This window comes from Diospyros lotus, chromosome 9 (assembly GCF_014633365.1).
Source record: "Diospyros lotus cultivar Yz01 chromosome 9, ASM1463336v1, whole genome shotgun sequence".
Taxonomy (NCBI): Eukaryota; Viridiplantae; Streptophyta; class Magnoliopsida; order Ericales; family Ebenaceae; genus Diospyros; species Diospyros lotus.
The window spans coordinates 2,957,141-2,976,593 of NC_068346.1; the positions used below are offsets into that span (position 1 = coordinate 2,957,141).

Here is a 19,453-nt window from a genome sequence, read left to right on the forward strand (position 1 = left end):
AAAGTTATTTCTTGGGGGAAATATCTACAAATGATAAATTCAGATACTTAAGGCAGGAAGTAACTTGATTTAATACGAACTATTTGGAAAAAAGAAGTAAATAACAAAGGTTTAAAATGCTAAATTTGAACCGATGGAATTTTAGTATGAGGTATTGAGTTCAAGTTTCTTAAACCTTATTTATTCTTTCGTTAAGTTTTAAATTATAAAAAATCCTATAAAAATAAAAAATTATACTCATTATTTTGTGATCCAACTATCATTTCACACGACATGACGCGGCAATAGTCAAGTCTTTTGATAGGGTTTAACGTGCTAATATAGTAAAAGTATCATCGATGAATGAACTTGTTTAGAATTAAGAGTGGTTTGCATTAATACTTCTCCATACATAATTGAGGACATGAGCATTGAGGACTGTGCAAGGGTGGTCATCTCAATAGTGGTTTGCATCAATAAATGGTCAAATGCACAACACTTAGTAGTTTTATAATATAAAATGTAATTATAATGCATGAGTTTAGATATTCAAACTCACAATTTCATAGTTGTCATAAGATATTAATCATTATCTCTGATACATGGAAATACCTTGGAGATGTCGTTTCACTGTTTTTGAGATGTTTTTTCATTTTGAAAACGTTAGAAATGGCTTGAAACTGTAATTTACGAAACGTTTTGGGAGCATTTTACAATTACAGAAAACTTTCAAAAACACATTTCCCATTGAAAATGTGTTTTCGGTGGCCAAATATGGTTAGAGACAGAAGCAATTCCATCTCTACCCAGCAAATATATATATATATATATATATTATATTCTTCTACTCTTCTTCTCTTCGGTCTTCACTCATGTTGCCTTTAGCCTTAATTTTTGAATCCAAAGATCACCTCACCTCAAACTTTTCGTCGTCGTTTTCACTCTCACGCTTGTTGATCTCTAACTATTTCTCCTTGTTCGATGTTCATGTTGTCGTAGAGTCGAGCCTCAGTAACTGAAGGGATCAAGAAAATATCCGATGTTCTCGTCGTTGTTCCTTCTTGTTGTTGCCGCCAATTGCTTCTTGCTTGGTCCTTGTGTTGCCCTTGATTGCTCATTGTTTATGTTTGTTTGTATTATGTTTAAATTATTTTTTTATAATGTTCTATAAAAAATTATATTTTCAAAAAAAATCCTATATTTTTTTTACTTACACTTTACTTTGCGTTTTCTTTTTTTACTTTTTTAAAAAAATATATCATTTCCCCATTTACGTGCAACCTAAATCACTACTACCTAAATCATGCATTTAAGAACCAGACTTCGTGTCAACACCATCCAGTAGTCTATCTTCATGCATGACCTGGCTTCTTTTTTTGCCTTTCTTCTTTTTTCTTTTTTCTTTTTTTTTCCCTTTATTTTTTCAATTCATGCTGCTGCTCATCATGGGGCTCTCAATTTTTTGTGGTACAGTCAATCATGCCGAAGGTGACCAATTGTGCACCCCACTAAGCCAACCCCAACATCTCTACTTCCTCCTAGTGATCCAATAAGTAGGGAAGGGGCTAGGGTTAGCCACCACCACTGCACAATGATTTTAATCCGACCTCTCAATTTCTTCTGCTCAGGATTTTGCCCCTCCTCCTCTGGCCGGGTCTCCACACATTCATCATATGTCACTCCATATGTTTATCCACTGTCCACCCAAATGAAATAAAATGAGAAGAAAGAAAGAGACAGAGTGTTCCATTTCCCCTTTCCAAGTAAGAGCACATGCCTTGTGTGCAATCCAAATGACAAGTAGAAGTTATGTATGGTTGCTCTCCGTCTATTGGACAAGTAGAAGTTACAAGTTCATTTGCTACACTTAATGGCCTCTTCAATCCAAACGACAGTATACTACTTGTGGTTTCTTTCTTTGTTGAATGAGGGCATGGGATCAAAAAAGTATGATTAAGAGAGTACGAGCTCATCACAGGCTAGACCACCTTACTTTTCTGATATAGTAGCGTCATGTTACATACATATATATAGCACCACCCTGTATGGCTTGAACCAGTGTCCTTCAGTTGTTTAATGCTTTAACTGTTTTGTCTTATGTTTCGATCATATAATCCCACCTTGAATGAAATGCTTAGAGAATAGTGAAGTTTTGGGTTATGGGTGGTGGAGGTCAGTGTAATTCTAACTTGCACGATTGCTAAACGTGCTTACGTACTTGTAAAAAGGACTGGATCCACTAAGAACGTGGATAGTAAAGGTGTTTGGTTTGCTTTAAGCAAATGGCAATTGTTTTTGTGCGTCACCCAAACAGTTGTTTTGTTGTCGCTGTCCTTGCAATATTCTTGATTGCTTTTAGATCATAATACACACACTATTCGGCTTCGTCTATTGATCATGCAGCTACAGAACCCACTGTTTTTTTGGTTTGCTTGACGATATATCGATTGAGTCACAGGGGGGGAAAGAAGAAGAAGAGGAAGAAGAAGAAGAGGAAGAAGAAGAAGATAAGAAGAAGAAGACGTAGTTCAGTTTAGCATAGGAAGAAGACAATGTGTAATGATTTAGGTGGAGGAAGAGTTCCTACTGGTGACAAACATAACCTAAAATTGTTGCTAAGAAGCTGCAGTTGTCCTTTCATTTTTTATAGTGCAAAATGGTCTGGATTGCTTTCAAACTCTTACATGGACTGCAACCTTTTGAGACATTGTTAATCCCTTAGTGCTTCTCTGTTTATTTGTATTCCTTGTTTCTAGTCTCTTTTGTCCTCTCTCTCTCTCTCTCTCTCTCTATCTCGTTAGTGCTTCTCTGTTTATTTGTATTCCTTGTTTCTAGTCTCTCTCTCTCTCTACATTAGCAAAGACAGTCATCTGTTCGTGCCCTGTGGCAATCAAGTTGCCCATGCCTTGTAGCCTGAAAGCTGTTCCACTCCAACCTTCTTTGACCAAAATTTCATGTCATGAGATAGGAGAAAATCGACTTGAAATAGGGGGTTTTAGGCAGTATCTTGAGGAAAGGAATGAAATTGTATTTGTTTATCTTAGAAAGAGACATGCATTTTAGCTTGAATAAGTTTCTCTCCTCTAAAAGCTCACTATTTTCTGTTCAAATAATCCCCTGCCTGGCCCTTCCATTCAATAGTAAACCCCAATCCAACCCAAAAAGAAAAAGGGAAAACAAAACAAAGCAAAAGTTCTTTACTTTATTTTCAAGCGTCATTTGATAACAAAACCATGATAATCAAGTTCACATTATCCTAATCAATTTAGGGACGTTTGCATGGCATTCATAATATTAATTGATTTTTTAAAAATCACATTAACAATATAAATAAATTTATTTAAAAAAATATGACAAAATTTTATGTAGAACATTTTTCCTAAATCAAAACTCTTATGAGGAAGAGCCAATTAAACAAATAGAAGTTCATTATCATTGTTGGCATAATCTAATTCAAGGATTGATGAAGCAAAAATCTTCCATCTCAACCATGAGCTGAATGGGATCAAAATCCTATTAATTTCCTTTACTTCAAAAGAATGACATATGGTAGTATATGCCTTAGAAGAGATCTTCTCTTAAGATTGAAGATAATGGTAACGCGTTCACTAGTAAACAATTTAAATTTATAATGCCTTCGATTCTCTATTACATTACAGAGAATGCTATTTTTTTTTTTTTTTTTGATAACCCAGATTTCGAGCTTTGTCTGATTAATTCTGTGAATGAGTGCATTCTCGTCTGGTTCGCCCGTCGAATAAATTCAAATAGAATCACAGCTTATACACACATAGACCAATGTCACCATAAAGATTTGATTTCTGATATTCCTTGTAAAATTTCACATACTTTATCGTTGAGTCATGCTCATAGGGGCATGATAATTTTACTATTACGTAGTGATAAATCAAGGAAACTCTTGCTAGGCAAAAAGGAAAACAAGAAAAGAAAAAAAGAAGGTAAACAAATAAGCAAAAGCAACAGTTCTATACCACCTAGGGTGGTAGCCTACCTACATGCCTTGTATCGATATTGAGGTTTTAGATTCAAGTCCAGTCCGGTGTTCAGAGATTTGCTTAGATGCTTACTTACTGTACAGTCTATGGGTTTTAAGAGAGGAAGAGTTGATGAATTTGTCAAAGCAGAAACTTTAGTGATTTGAGTGGCATCGAATTAACTTGTTCAGGTCTTGAATTTAATTGCATTTTGGTAATTTGTCTTGTAGTTTAAGTTAATGCAATAGATATAGAAAATTTATACACAAGTTGTGTACAGACAGATATGATTTATTATCAATCACTTCTTTGAATAAAAACTGTTAAATCATCACATTATTTTAGTCATGTATTTTGTCTAAAAATTTTGTATCGATATTACATAAAATGATATATGTTAAAGTAAAAAAATAATAATAAATAATATTATATATAATAAAATTGGAGAACACATTAAAAATAAATATACGAGACTAGATATAAAATAGTCTTGTACATATGATTGAATGTTTAAAATAGACTTTAGTTGATCTGACCTAGTGAATTGAACACACTCTTTTATTGAAGATACCAACCATGATGCACGAAAACGTATTGGAGGTGTCATTTTAGTGTTTTGAAATATTTTCATTTTCAAAACACCAAAAAACATTTTTGGGCCGTTACATTTCAAGCTGAAATATTTATATTTATTTTTAAATTGAATAATTATTTTTTATAATATTCTATATTAACAATTATATTTACAAAAAAAACCCCTTATATATTTTTTTATTTATGCATTTTCATTTTCTATTATTTTGAGAAATGTTATTTTCCTATTTTTGTTTTGTAGTCTATCTGTTCCCCTTTTTGTTTCTAGGCAACCTAAGATACCGATATAGTCACAGGCACTGATAAATCAGCCGGATTACAAAGCCGATGAGACTTTTTTCCCATTCAGCCGAAACTTTGGACTCATTTATCATTATTCTACCAAAATATTTGATTGAAGATACCATGAATGAGCACTTCCAGAGGGCTGTGAGCAAGTTCTACCGAGTAAGATTTTTATTCTTTTTTCCCCCTTTTCCAAGGATTTGAGTGGAGTTTAGTGCCAGTCCAAATCCCCTGTTTAATGTTCATAGTTGTGTCATCACACAGTATGAAGCATTTTTATCCTCATCTAATCTTCTCTTTTTATTATGTCTTTAAGTTTGTTTCAGTGATTTGGGTTACCCCCATGTATGGACTAGAAGTTTTTATGAGAAGAGGGTCAGGGTCCATGGCAAAATCTGGTCAAAAAAAGGTTAAAAAAATGGGAAAAGAGACTTTTTAAACATGATTCGAGATATAAAGACCTTATGAAAGATAAAAAAATCATAAAAAACAATTGTTAGCAAAATAAAGTTGAAGTCAGTGATGACCGCATGTTGGCCTGAGAGTGTGCTGCTTTAAAAGGAGTGAGTGAAGAGGGTGTGTGTGTGTGTGTAGTGAAAACTTTAATTATCCAACTTAGAAAAATAGAGAGAATTATAAGGTTCATACAGATAAACTTGAACTCGAACTCACAACTTTAATCTCTGTTGTTTTCATGACAGTGTTTATCAATCAATCTCTACTTTGATTTATAATCCATGATAGGAGACTGGTCAAATTTTAAGCCTGCCTTGCTTTTAGTTACATAATGTGACTCTTCCCTTTATCCAGGATTGTGATCAATAAATACTGACCGCAATATTAAGGCTTCATTTGTTTTGATATAACATATTTTACACACACACACACACACCAAAAAAAAAAAAAAAAAATCATTTTTCATTTTATATTCTGTTATATGGGTTGCATGTAAAAAATATTTTTAAAATATTATTATTATTGTTTTGTTGCATCTCCATTTCACTGAATACTCTCAAGTCTCACTCACAAAACCTGGTGGCAATTTCCCCTTGGTTCCCATGGCACAAGGGTTTTGGGTAACAAATAAATAAACCAACAAAAGAGGTCATCCAATAAAGGCCTCTTCCTATGTTGTCAATTTGAGAATGATTGAAGCAATAAGCCTAAGGTCCCCCCGCTTTGCCTAAAATATCCTATAATAATAGGGGAGTGTATAATGTTGGAACAAAGCCACTACTAGCTTGCAACAATTAAGGTTTTCTAGAGCAACAAGTGGCTTGGCTTGGCTTGTTTGATTGGCCCTCTCTGCACTGCAAGAGCCATTAATGAAAATGCCAAGGTTATATTCTACTTTTCTATCTCCATCTACTATGTTTAACCATATGTTTTGGCAAAGTGGGTGATGTAAATTTACAAGATTCTACTCTCTCGCTTGGGATTTGATTCACTTATGAACAAATCAATGGCCCAACCAACTAACCATAAATGTAAGTTTTTAAGTGATTCATCAATCCATTTACTCAATTGGCTGCTACTGCATGCCCATCACAATTCAGAACCTTAAATAAACAATCTAGTCAAATCATAATAACAAAACCCCCACCAAAAAAAGAAATGAATATACCCCGTGGCATCTTTCATGTAACAAGATTAACATTACTAGTCCTTGATCCTATTAGAACTTTCATCTCAACAGGTATAATAGATCATCTAAATTTTAACTAAATAATCATCTATATTTATAACCATATGTTCTATAAAATCACCCCTAGAACTCTCCTTGTGATGCGGGATATGGTTTGATATAAGTGAATATAGAAGAAAAAACATTATTGACTACAAAGTTAATTTTTCCTATTTTTAAACCTTATCCCTACCAACAAAAGTATCTTTACATCCCACTTTTTGAACGAACAAAAGATGCCTAACTAAGAGTTTTTGTCTCTCCCCCCCCCCCCCCCCCCCCCCGCGGCATTTAATGTCGCTATTCAAAAAATTGAAACTTTTAGAACTACTAAAATACCTTCATATTCATCTTATGATTGTTTTATTATTTCTTAAAATTTTGTGTTTTAAATTAACTTCTTAAAAATTAATTTTCAAGACTAATTCACTAAATACGTTTTTGTGAAACTATCTACTTTCAGAACAAAAAGAAAAAAAAAAAGTTTTGAAACTACAACCAGAAACTTGAGCTCTATAGATTTCACTATTTCACTAGCATTACAACATAAAAGTTGCTTCTTTTGTGATAAAATATGACGGGATTCAAGTCATGAAAATATAAAATGTCTCTGTCTTGAGCTTTATTAAGACCAGAAGCCTTACGCTTTAGCACCCTCTTGGTCCATAACAGGAAAAATTGAAAGCCAAAAATGAACACAAACTTTTTAACCCCTTTTAACTAGCTGATGAACACAGTGTTCTCTCCCCCCCCCCCCCGGCAAGAACAAAAAGATAAAACACCACCACCGAGCTTTAATCCAACTAGGGTCTGTGATACAAAGATTTTTTTGCTTGCCGGACAAAAACAATAAAAAATAAAAATACAAAGGCTGTTATATATGTAAGTTTTTCCATTACACACACACATATATATATATAGATTGACTGTGAATTTCTACATCAACCAGAAAAGCATTTCCCCCACCAAAACATAGATCATTGGCCTGGTTTCTACTCCTGCCAAGTCCTCATATTCATAAGGAGGAAAAAAGGATGATGAAGTCAGAATGATGTACCTGAGTAACAGAAAGCTCCCTAATCAATCTGATCGGGTGGGCTGATGCTTAATTGAAGATCCTGAAGTATTAAAAAGCACTGACTTCATTAACAAAGATGTTATTCAGAACCATCAAAATTGACCTTGTCGATTTTGAAACCAAATGGCTGCTAATGTTGAAATCACAAGTGCGACAGCTGCCATAAAACTGTATCTCAAGTTAAGCTGCCTCGCATCAATATTCCTTGCACTCTCAAGGGTGGACGTAGGATCTGCAGGCTCCGACTCTGCCTCACCAACGGACGCAATATTTGATGTCATGTCCCCCTGAAAATCAGAGGGGAATAAGTCTAAATTTAAATTGCAGAAATTAACATCCCCAATTGATGCTTTCAGCCAAGAGAATACGTTAAGAAAGGAAACCACTTGAGAGAAAATGGCAAAGAAACTGAAACATGGAGATGACGTCAGTCTCACAATTGTTTCAAATTTACATTTTTGTGTTAACAGCAAAAATTTATGATATTCCAAACAGATTAGCCTTCTTTCTGAAGAGAGAATTATCGAAGTTCAGAGGAAACTTGATATTTACTAGGCAAACTGCATTTTTCCTTGAGCGAAAAATTCCAAAGCTCAGAGGCAGCTTCATGTATTCATATGATGCATCAGTTAGGAAAGTAAATTTACAGACAAATGATGTGGTAGTAGCACCTTTGAGCTATCTGCATCAATTGGTACCAAAGCCTAAATTCCCAACAACGATCCTCACAACCTCTCCCTCCATTTTTGGTAGGTAACTTAACAATAAACTCTCACCCAATTTTCTTTAAAGGACAACTTCTGCAGCTCTTGGTTTAAATAAAGGAAGTAATGGACAGGAAAAAAGTTGTTAAAACTCTATCCCACATCACAACTTCTAGCACCATACTCCTGTTAGAGCCTTTCAAATTTGTACTGTTAGAGTTTTAGAGAAACCAACCGGCTCAATGTGTTGACTGGAGTGGGCCAATTTCACATGCCTACACTAAGACAGTTTCCAGAGAATACAAAACAATGACCATAACAAGAAATACATTTGTTCTTCCAGAGCATTAGTTCAAGCTCTACAGAATTGGTGGTCATAAATGCAGCCCCTGCTAACTACGAAGTTTTATGATACCTAGAAAATTGTACACATGGTTTCAGCTGCATTGCAGATAAAAGCATTTCTTTAAACATAGTTCAAGTGGATTAGCATAAGATAATCTAACCCAACATCAGGTATATTAATCAATGGACTGAATAATGGAGTGCCTACCTTGGTACTGGTAGCTGAGAAATTGATTGTTTCTTTAATTTCTCCCGCAGAAGTTGTGGCACCAGATCCAACCTTGGGGAACAAGTCCTTGTAGTTCCCTTTACCATCATCATAGCTTGTTCTGGAAGGATTCTTGTCAGCTTGCTGTAATAAAATGTTATTCTCCTTTGTCAATGACAATATCTGCATGCAACCCAAAACAGCATTTTTAGCTGAAAGAATATTTAGAAATAGTTGATTTAGCAAGGAAGATGGACCATTGAATCTTCAGAACGGGCATACAAATTCAGAGCCTTTCCACCAAGGCAATAAACAAATAAAGGTACATTATGACGTAAAATTCTCCAGGAAACGATATACCTAACTTCCAAATTTGGCTGGACTTGCTAATTATTTAGCTTTTTAAGCCTGTTGCAAGTGGTTTATTGGCAATTCATATTTGCATATGTACAACTTTACATGTAAAACAAATTAAACTGGGAGGAGAGGCACAGAAGCTGGCTTAGGAAAGGTAAGATTGGAACAGGGCACCCTTTCTCTGCCCACGACCTGGCAAGGACAACCCATACCCTGAGCTACCATGAGACAGCAGAGTAACCTGCCCTAAAAGATCAAAGTATTATGAATTCATCCTTGTTAAGGGATAGCACAGAATAACCTGCCCTAATCGACCCAAGTACCATGAATTTGTCCTTGTTAAGGTACATCCAAGTGTCGAGAACTCAAGGATATAATCAGTAGTTTATTTGACTTCAAAATTTCAAAATTCTTTCCATATCTGATACGACATCTTAGAAATAATTGGCAAACTAAAATTCAAGTAGCCAACCCCATCTAGTGAGATTAAGGCCTGATATGTTATGTTGTGGTATGTGATGCAAACTTAGATAACTCTGCTCTTTATTTCTTTTGCAATATGGAGACAAGGTTTAATAAGCTTCTTATAACCGTTACATGAAACAACAATCTTTATGTTCAAGGTGTAACTGTGCGCCCTTCAGAGATATGAATGGAACATTTAAGCCTCCAAACACCTCAGCAGCCATTAAGGCCGGTAGGAAATTACTGAAAACAGGATTCCCAAGGGCCCTAAATGATGCAAATTTATGTAAATAGTTATAGACAGAGCTGGGATAAATTTGCCACCAACAACAATCCTGTCCATGACTTGAGGCTGGTTTTGTGTAATGCTTATAGAACCCACCCTACATTTTACTAATTACTCTTCTAAAGCCAATCTTCAAGAAGAGATAAGGTCACTCTGAAGGACCAGTGAACTGCCAACATTTTTTTCTGCCTGGTCATCAAGTCTTAGGATTTTTTATTTGATGCAGGACCAGGGTGGGAGATTTGGGAACAGCCTATAAACAAGCATGCATGTACAGAGGGAAGTATACAGTATATTAAAACCTGCTTGTGAAGGCGCTCTCTTTCAAGGGCCAGTTGCATCACCAAATTTGTAATCAACTTAGTTCGAATGCCAATATCATTTGCAGTTTCCAATTTAGTTTCCTCAGCTTTGTGCAGGGCTGCCTCCAAGCATTTCAATCTACTCATAAGAAAACTTCGTTCTTCATTGAGATATGAATTGGATTCTGATAATATAATACACTTCTCTTCTGCACTGTCAGCCCGATTTTCAGCTTTTGAAACCCTCAACTTCAACCCCTCAATTACATTTTCCATATCATGAACTGTGGAGTATAACATGCTTTGCTTTTCCTTGCTTGCTTCAGCAGCTGCTAATGCATGCTGTAGCTGAAAATTGGATTCCCCCAACTGCTTCTCAAGTGAATCAACCTTCTCAGACGCACTTCCACTACCTCTAAAAATGTCCAGTTCTGCATTTAGCTTCAGATTAGTCTCAGTTAACAATTTACACTTGGCTTCTGCACTCTCGGCAGTGTTTTCTGCTCCAGAAATTTTTTCTTTCAGGTCCTCGATTTCCTTCTCCATTTCATGCATTTTGGAATGAACTGCATGACTTACATCAGCAGAGGCCTTTGCATTTAGCAACTCAGTATCCGATTCTTTCAGTTTCTTCTCAAGTGAAGTCACCTTCTCTCGCAAATGGACAGCCTCAGAATCAGCAGTGGTTAATTTATCTCGGATCTTTTTCAAAGCACTGTCTTTTGCTTCCAATTTTATAACAGACTCCTGAAGCTCAAATCTCAAGTTTTCTGCATGTTTAATTGAACCATTAAGATTTAACTGGGCAATCAGAAGTCGACCCAGTGTTTCTTTTGAAATTCCCATCAGGACTTCAGCAGTATTTTCTGCCTCATACAACCTTTCCCAAATAACTCCTCTTCTTCTTCCATGAATAAAAATTCCTGTTCTGAAGCATGCATTCTTAATTTCAGCTCTTCCTCAGTTTGTCTCGACTCACCTATCTTCTTCTCAAGATCTAACTCTCTTGCCAAAGATTTCTCTAGCATCCTCAGAATATGCCGCTGTTGTTCAGCAGTCTGCATTCTGATATTTGCATTCTGGTCCAAAAGTTCATTGTTTCCTGACAAGTCTATACCATTGTTGTCTTCCCCTGCCAACATGATGTGAATTAGAAAGTAAAATAGTGGCACTATGTTTAATTCTGGCACCAGCAGCAAAAGTTAAAAAATACAGTAGTAGCAACAGTGTATATGTGCAACATAAAACATATTTTCACTACCAAGGTCTTATCAGGCTTTGACAAAATAGTGATCAGTACAAATGAATTTGATACAGATTCCAATAAATTATCCAAGCAAGTTTGTGACAAGTCAGTGCTCATGAGTCTTGTAAGTATAGCATAGGTCCAGTTTAAAATAATGCTGAACTGAAAAGAAAATGAAGTCAACTTATTCAAACATAAGCAGATTACAATTTTCTTCCCCACCGTAAGTTGACAGGATCTTCTGGAACTTTGCAGATTGCACCCTTATTTCTGAAACCTGGTCTAGTGCCTGTTGCAATGACTGTTCAGAATCATGTAGTTTATCTTCCATCTCCTTCAAAGGTTGTCCCAAGTGCCTGCATGAAGATACAATCTCACCGGCACTGACAATATCTATTCGGACACTAGATAAGAAGTCATGAACTTCTCTCATCTCTGAGTCCAAAATTCCAGACAAAATATCAAATTCCATTGCCTTCACAATACAATCAACCAAGGTATGCTCGTTGTCTGATACGAAGACCTCAAAATCACTTTCCCTTGTTGCCACATGCATTATAAGTATATTCAAATTCATCAACTTCTCCCAAGAACATGCTAAATCTAATTCTATTCTAGTTAGAAACTCAAAAGCAGTTCCAACTTCTTGCACCATATCTCCATGAGATGAGATAACTTCAAGTGAATCAATATTCGTTAGCTCTGCCTCTGGCTCAACAGTATTCATGTCTTCGCTAGAAGCAGGAGCCTCATGAACAGCATCCACATTCATCCTAATGCTACAACTATTATCTGGTTAAAAAACAAAGGGGGAAAGGGCAAATTATCAGTTTCTTTCCCATTTATTTAAACCATTGAGTAGCACGCTCTCCACCAATTGATACCAAATAAAAGGAAACAGAAATTGGAAAGCTGAAGTACGGAAGACAGACATGAACTAAAATGGTAACAATATCAGATTAAAGATGTTCAGTTGGTGTACCACAAAATAATTTCTGCAACTTGTAGTAGTGTGCCGTCCAAGGCTCAAATGCAACAATAGTTTCACTCAAATGCAAACCCTAAATAAAGCATGGACATGCCCCTAGGGCTGCAGTGCCAGTGTTGCCGACAAGTCAAATATGGCAAGATGCTGGCAATACGTATCAGATACACCCAGGTGATGTGTCTTATTTTACTTTATTTTTTAATGGACATGGGAGGGGGCATGTCCAGAACATGCATGTCCCCTCTGGGAACCCATCGCAATGCTCTTGGGTGAAAATTGCAAATTTTAAAAGATTTTGTTTATGCAGCCATCATCCTCTTCATGTTATGAAAGAAATTGGTGTACTTGCTCTTTTGTGCATTCCATGAAGAGAAACAAGATGACTCCATAGAGTGCTGAAGATTTAGTTTGGATTCATAGAAATCTTTGCCTTCTATCAAGAAAATCTCCACAATATGTGCACGGAGAGAGTAAGATATAAGATATGGATGGAGATTCTTTTGCCTGATTTGAGGACACTGGGATGCTTGAAGCGATTGATCTTTCTCTTAATGACCTCAAATGGAGGGTGTGGATTTTGCAAATGATATTGATAATGTTACTTAAGTTGAAGACGAAAAGGTCAAAGGAATGAGGAATGCATTTCCATTTTTAGTTTATCTATCCCCTATCTCTAGTCTTATATTGAGTTTTTTTCTATGAATCCTAAATGTTTGATGTGGTGTTTTCAATTTGAAATGAGTAATCACTTGAGAATTGGTTGCTAATTAGATTAGACTAATTCATTTGGAATCTTGGGTTATAACTTTAAATGCATATTTATGAGTTTGGAATATAGTTTCAGTACTTTATTATGCAATTAGAAATATAAAAATTATTTTACTAATTAACATATCTTGGCATGCCTACTTTTTTTTTTGGAAATGTCGTGTCTCCATGTCCCGTATCTGGTGTCAATGTCTGTGTCCGTGTTTGTGCTTCATAGGGTTAGCCAACTCAATAATGTTTGGAAAGTTTTTTCAAGGCATAACCTTCTTTATTTCATCCAATGTCAAAGCTTTGTTGCACATAAAAATGAACATGTTAGAACTTCATTGTTTCCCTTTAATTCTTGAACAATATAGAGTATCTTTCAAACAAAAATTGGAAAATGGTAACAAAGGTCATGACAAGGTGGCAGGATTGCTAAGTTGGCAAGTACAAATAAAACCCATAAATTATTTATCCATTTAGATACTTGTGCTGGTTTTGGAAAAAAAATTACTTTTTGAAATAAACCTTCACTAGAGTCTTTCCCCAAGGATGAAACTGGGAATCCTACAATTAAGTTTAAATTCTCTCACTTCCTAGAGTACTTTCTATACGTTCATTGAGCAAAGATCAAATGCAAAAATATGGATATGATCAAATGAAATATCAAAGTCAAGCAATCTAAGTACTTCCAATATGCCAACCAAACAATGCAAAAGGAGTTAAAAGTACCATGATGCAACTCTGTCACCTTTAAAGACAACAATAAAATTCTTATTAAATATCAAACTCAAACAATCTAAATACTTCCAAGGTGCCTAGTGCCAAACGAAGCCAAAATGCTCAATGTGAAAAGGGATTAACATAGCATGACGCAACTCTGTAACCTTACAAAGCAATATAAGTACTTCCTGCTCCCGCTTCTCCTGTTTGGGGGAAAAAAGCAAAACAATAGAAAAGGCGAGAGAAATTATAAACACTAAGTCCTTAAGGTGAAAATTTCAACTTTGGTTTCCCCATATCTTTAGCAAATCCATATAAGAATCTATGTAACTAAAAGTTAAAAGAAAACCGTTTGGGAGTCTCGTGCATGCTAATTCAATGATCATAAAGAACTTCAATAGTCTTTCATCTCTTTTTTTTCCTCTTTTGCTGAGACTCTTGCAACTCTTTCACGCAACTATTTTTATATGTAGTACTTGGAATGCAAACTTAGGGGTATTTTTCAAACAATTCGCTATTTTGTTCATTGCATACATATCTTCTACTTTTTATCAAGTGATATCCCACTATAAGAGCAATCTTTCAATCATGTTCATATGTACATACAAATTTCTTTTGTTTTTTGAATGTAGTATTCATACAAATGAATACAATAAGAAACTAAATGGAACGATCAATGTAAACCCACGGTGAAATTCAATAGAATTTCTAGAAATTAAAGACCTACTTACTGCAATTAAAATCAAATTGAAACAAACAACCTTGACCTCGCACTCAGTTTCTTGAGAAAATTGAGAGGAAGTTTGCCCGTAATGAATTGAACATATAAATTTGAAAATTCTACGTTCGAACGTACCTTTTAGAAACTTCAAACATTTATAAAGAGAGGGAGATAGTGAAATGTTCTTTTTGAGAATAAATATGGAAAATTTGTTGCAAGGGAAGTGTCAATTGAGACTCACATGCAATTCGTGTGCGAGCCCAAGTTGGGCTTGGATGTCTTTATCAGGCCTATGCCCTGGCCTACTGCATAAGCCAAGTCCAAAAGCATATTGTGTCTTTCCCTTCCTCTTTTTTATTTTGGATAAGTTAATTGTATGCTTTTGTACTTGAGGTCTTGGCTCAAACATTTTTTGTATTTTATTTTTTGTTAAATTGATTTTTAATATTTTTTGAAGTGGTCATGACATATTTTGTTATTAACTGTGATAAGTAAATTTAGTAGATCTCTTGCATTTTATCTTTTGTCAAACAAGTTTTTGAATTTTTGTGAGATAACCACAATACCATCTCTATTACAAATAATGTTAATTAAATTAAAGCAATCTCTATCAAATTAAACTAAATTAGTTAAGATAAATTTAATATTTTTTGAAGTGCTCAATTCATTACAGGCTTCTTGGCGATCATTGCTTGCTCAAGAAACTGAGTGCGAGACCAAGTGGGTTTGATTCGATTTGAATTTAATTTCGGTAATTAGGTCATTACTTTCCAGAAATCCTGTAGAATTTCACCATGGATTTACATTGATCTTTCCATCTGGTTTCTTATTGTATGAATATGACATTCAGAAAACAAAGGAAATTTTTATATACATATGAACATAATTGAAAGATTGCTCTTATAGTGAGACCACCTAATAAAAAGTAGAAGATATATATGCAATGAACAAAATAGCGAATTGTATCAAAATGACCCTGTGTTTGCATTCCAAGTACCGGATACAAAAATAGATACGTGAAAGAGTTGCAACAGTCTCAGCATAAGCAAAAAATAAAATAAAATAAAAAAGGCGGAAGATTATTGAAGTTTCGTATGATCATTGAATTAGCATGCACGAGACTCCGAAAAAGTTTTATTTTAACCTTTAGTTACATAGATTCTTATATGGATTTGCTGAAGATCTAGGAAAACCAAAGTTGAAATTTTCACCTTAAGGACTTGGTGTTTGTAATTCTCTTGTCTTTTCTATTGTTTTGCTTCTCCCCCCCCCCAAACGGGGAAACGAGAGCAGGAAGTATTTATATCGTTTTATAAGGTTACAGAATTGTGTCATGCTATGTTAATCCCTGTACCACAGACAACTATTTTCACATCCCTGGATCAAAATTGATTTGCTTCAATTTTTTAAATATTGATAGCAGCCTGACACATGCAGAAATTTCTTAAGCCACTAACAAGGGTACAAAAAATACTAAATCAACCAAACCTTAAGCCAAGACAAATTAGACCACTTATTGGACTTTGTTGTACGTATATGTCCAAAAAATTTAGCAAATTTTCCCTCATTTTTTGCTCATGATTGTCACCCGTAGTTGCACCATATATCCACGATATCATTTTTTTAAGGGCTAATAGCATGAAAAAACCAAACATTTTCGCGTTTTTGCAATTTTATCCAAACGTTTCAATTTTAGCAATAGACGCCCTATTTGGTCTATTGGTTACAATTTTAGTCACGATCTAAATCCGATTCGAAAAGCGTGTGCCCCCACTGACGTGGTATGCCACATGGTATTTTAAAACATTTTGAGTGGGTCCACATTCATACACGTGAAAAAAAATAAAAAAAGAAAATAACATATATGTGTTATACACACACACACACACACAGAAGGAAGGTAGGTGGAGGACCATAGTTGTTAAAGGCGTGCCTAGGCCCCAGTTCAGCGCCTCGCCTGGGCTAAGGCAAGGCAATTTCAGCGAGGCCCTCGCCTTGCATAGTGAGGCGCCGAGGCGAGAGGGGCGTCTCATGAAACTTAGGTTTTAATTAAAACTTGGGTAGCCCAATTCCTCCCCCTCTTCTCGGTTCCAGCATATATATATTACAACATATTTACATTTCTTTAGTTTAAGTAAATGTCCACATTTTCTTTTATTTATATTTTACCTTCCATTTACTTTAATACATAAATGTAAATAAGAAAGTACCCCCCATTTGGATTCAATAAAAATATCTAAAAAATCAAATCCATAACAATAAGAAAATAGAATTTTGGTTTTAGTATAAACTCGGAATTTAGTGATTTTATCACCCCCAAAATACATACCTACTATTTTTTGAAAAATTCATTAAAAATCAGTTTAACAACAATGAATATTAGTTATCAAAATACCAGGAGATAGTTTTTCAAAATGAAAACATTTTTTTATATATCTCCTTATAATGAGTTAATCTTTCAGATTTAGAAAAATAGCATTTTTCAAAATGAAAATATTTTCTTATTTATGGACTTGTAGTGCTTATATATTTGTTTAGAACTTTGCATGATGATTGGTACTTGTTTGAGTTTGAGACTTTAGGTTTGAACTTTGATGATGTTTCTAGTTTAGAATTTGCATGATGAATGAATCAACTTTGATGTTGTTAGTTTAGAATTTGAAGATAATGAATCATTAAAGATATGCATGTGTTATTATTGATAATTCGATAGTTTTTTATGATTTACAAGATTTTGAGTTTTTTTTTTTTCTAAAAGGTGCCCCTCGCTTCGCAAAGGCGTGCCTCGTCTCGTGCGCCTCAAATCTCAGGCTCCAAGACCCTTTGTGCCCTGCGCTTTTCAGAACTATGTGGAGGACAAAGATGGCAATGGCAACTGACAACGATGCTGGGCTGGAGGCGACGACAAATCTAGAAACTAGAGGCAGTGATGGAGACCAATCTGGAAGGAGGTCAATCTAGAATCTAGAAGCTTGATGGTCGATTATTGACATTGATGGGACCAGCTTAAGCGACTGATGACTTGGGTGAGGCGACATGCAAAGGACGTCATCAGCCGGGAAGAGCAGTGTTGTCGGTCACTTTCTGTGAGGTGGCTGTGAGCAAGAGGAAGCTCAGATCAGTCGTCGGTCCAACTTTCAAATCGATCGTTGTCGTCGTGAGCAGGAGGGAGCCCAGATTGATTGCCACCTCTAGATTCTAGATTCGTCATCGCCATCCGACGACCTCCTTCATTGCCATCCTTGTCCTCTGCCTGCTTCTTCTCTGTGTGTGTATTTATATATATTTAACATTTTTTTTATTTTTTTTCACGTATGTTAACGTAGGGCCCACTCAAAATGTTTTAAAACGCCATGTGGCATGTCACGTCAGTGGGTACACGCATCTCTCGAATCGAGTTTGGGTCGTGACTAAAATTGCAACCAATCGACCAATTCAGACATCTATTGCCAAAATTGAAACATTTGGATAAAATCGCAAAAAGGAAAAAATGTTTGGTTTTTTCATGCTAATAGCCCTTTTTTTAATCTACTTACATTCATTTTGCTAATATCAACTGGTTTTCTTGTTGACCTATAAAATTTTCCTCTAGAGCACATCTGTATGCATTCATCAAATGAAACATTCCTCCACTTACTTACTTGAATAACTGACATAGACATCAGTCTCTCACCCTCTATAGTATAATCCTAGATAAATTATTCAGTCATTAATACTTCTTAGCCTTCCCAATAAATGACTCTTTGTTCCCACTTCGATTTAGTGCCATTCACCAAATATATATTACAAAGTAAAAGATAAAACATAAAGGAAATAAATGAAGCAAGAGAGTACCCGCGTGAAAGCGAGAAATAGTTGGGTGCTCCAGGACGAAATCACGGAGATCTACACGCCCAAACATAGACGCCTCCTTTTCGTCTCTAGAAAACAAGCAAATAAATTCCATTTCAATGAAACAAAGCCCAAAAATCAACAACAGCTTCCAGAATGTAAACCCCAAATCTAGATTGCATTTTACTAAATTCATGCCAAAACTGCATAAACACATTAATCGGAGTTGAATTCATGCACTAGTTCACTACTAATTCAAACTTGAACTCACACATGAGATTGATCAATGATGGAGCCTTCTTTGAGGACTTCCTCCTGGGGAGGATGTTCGTGACTGCCTCCGGATTCAGAGGGTTCGGAATTTTTAGGCGGTGGGGGAGCCATCGGATTTTCGGGTGGTGCAGAGGTGGAGGGCAGTTCGTCGTCTAGGGTTTTGGTTTCGGGCTCCGTCGACGGAAACTCTTCGGCGGCGGTGGTGCTTGGGTTCCGGGGCGGCGGTGGATCCATGTCGGTCGTCATTGTAGATGTGTGTGTGTGTGTGTGAGAGAGAGAGAGAGAGAAGGGAGAGATGAATCGTAGAGGTTCGGCGATTTTGTTCGGAGATGGAAGAGGAGTGATATCTGCGACTCGCTTTTAGTGGATCGACCTGAGCTTTCGGTCCATTTTTCCGGACGGCGATGACAATCGCCGACCTAGTTATTTTTAGAGGCCGCCAGTATACAGTTTTAATCGCTAAATTGAATCGGATCAAATTAATTAACTGTTTTATTTTATTTATATATATTAATATGATTTAGTTTGATTTGAAGTATTTAAAGGGATTAAAATTTTAGTTTAAGCAAAATAACTGAATTTATTAAAATTATCGGTTTGATTTAATTCAAAATAAGGGTTATTTTAATTTAATTTTTA

General features: G+C 35.5%; 1 protein-coding gene across 1 annotated transcript; it reads right to left on the minus strand.

Moving 5' to 3' along the window:
• Positions 1-7,307: 7,307 nt before the first annotated feature.
• LOC127810260 (WPP domain-interacting tail-anchored protein 1-like) lies at positions 7,308-19,235 on the minus strand. The gene is given in 7 exon segments (XM_052349634.1): positions 7,308-7,902; positions 8,873-9,055; positions 10,283-11,175; positions 11,178-11,414; positions 11,736-12,320; positions 18,545-18,630; positions 18,813-19,235. Coding segments are annotated over 7 exon segments (2,427 nt in total). The 5' UTR covers positions 19,061-19,235; the 3' UTR covers positions 7,308-7,707.
• Between the last annotated feature and the right edge of the window lie 218 nt (positions 19,236-19,453).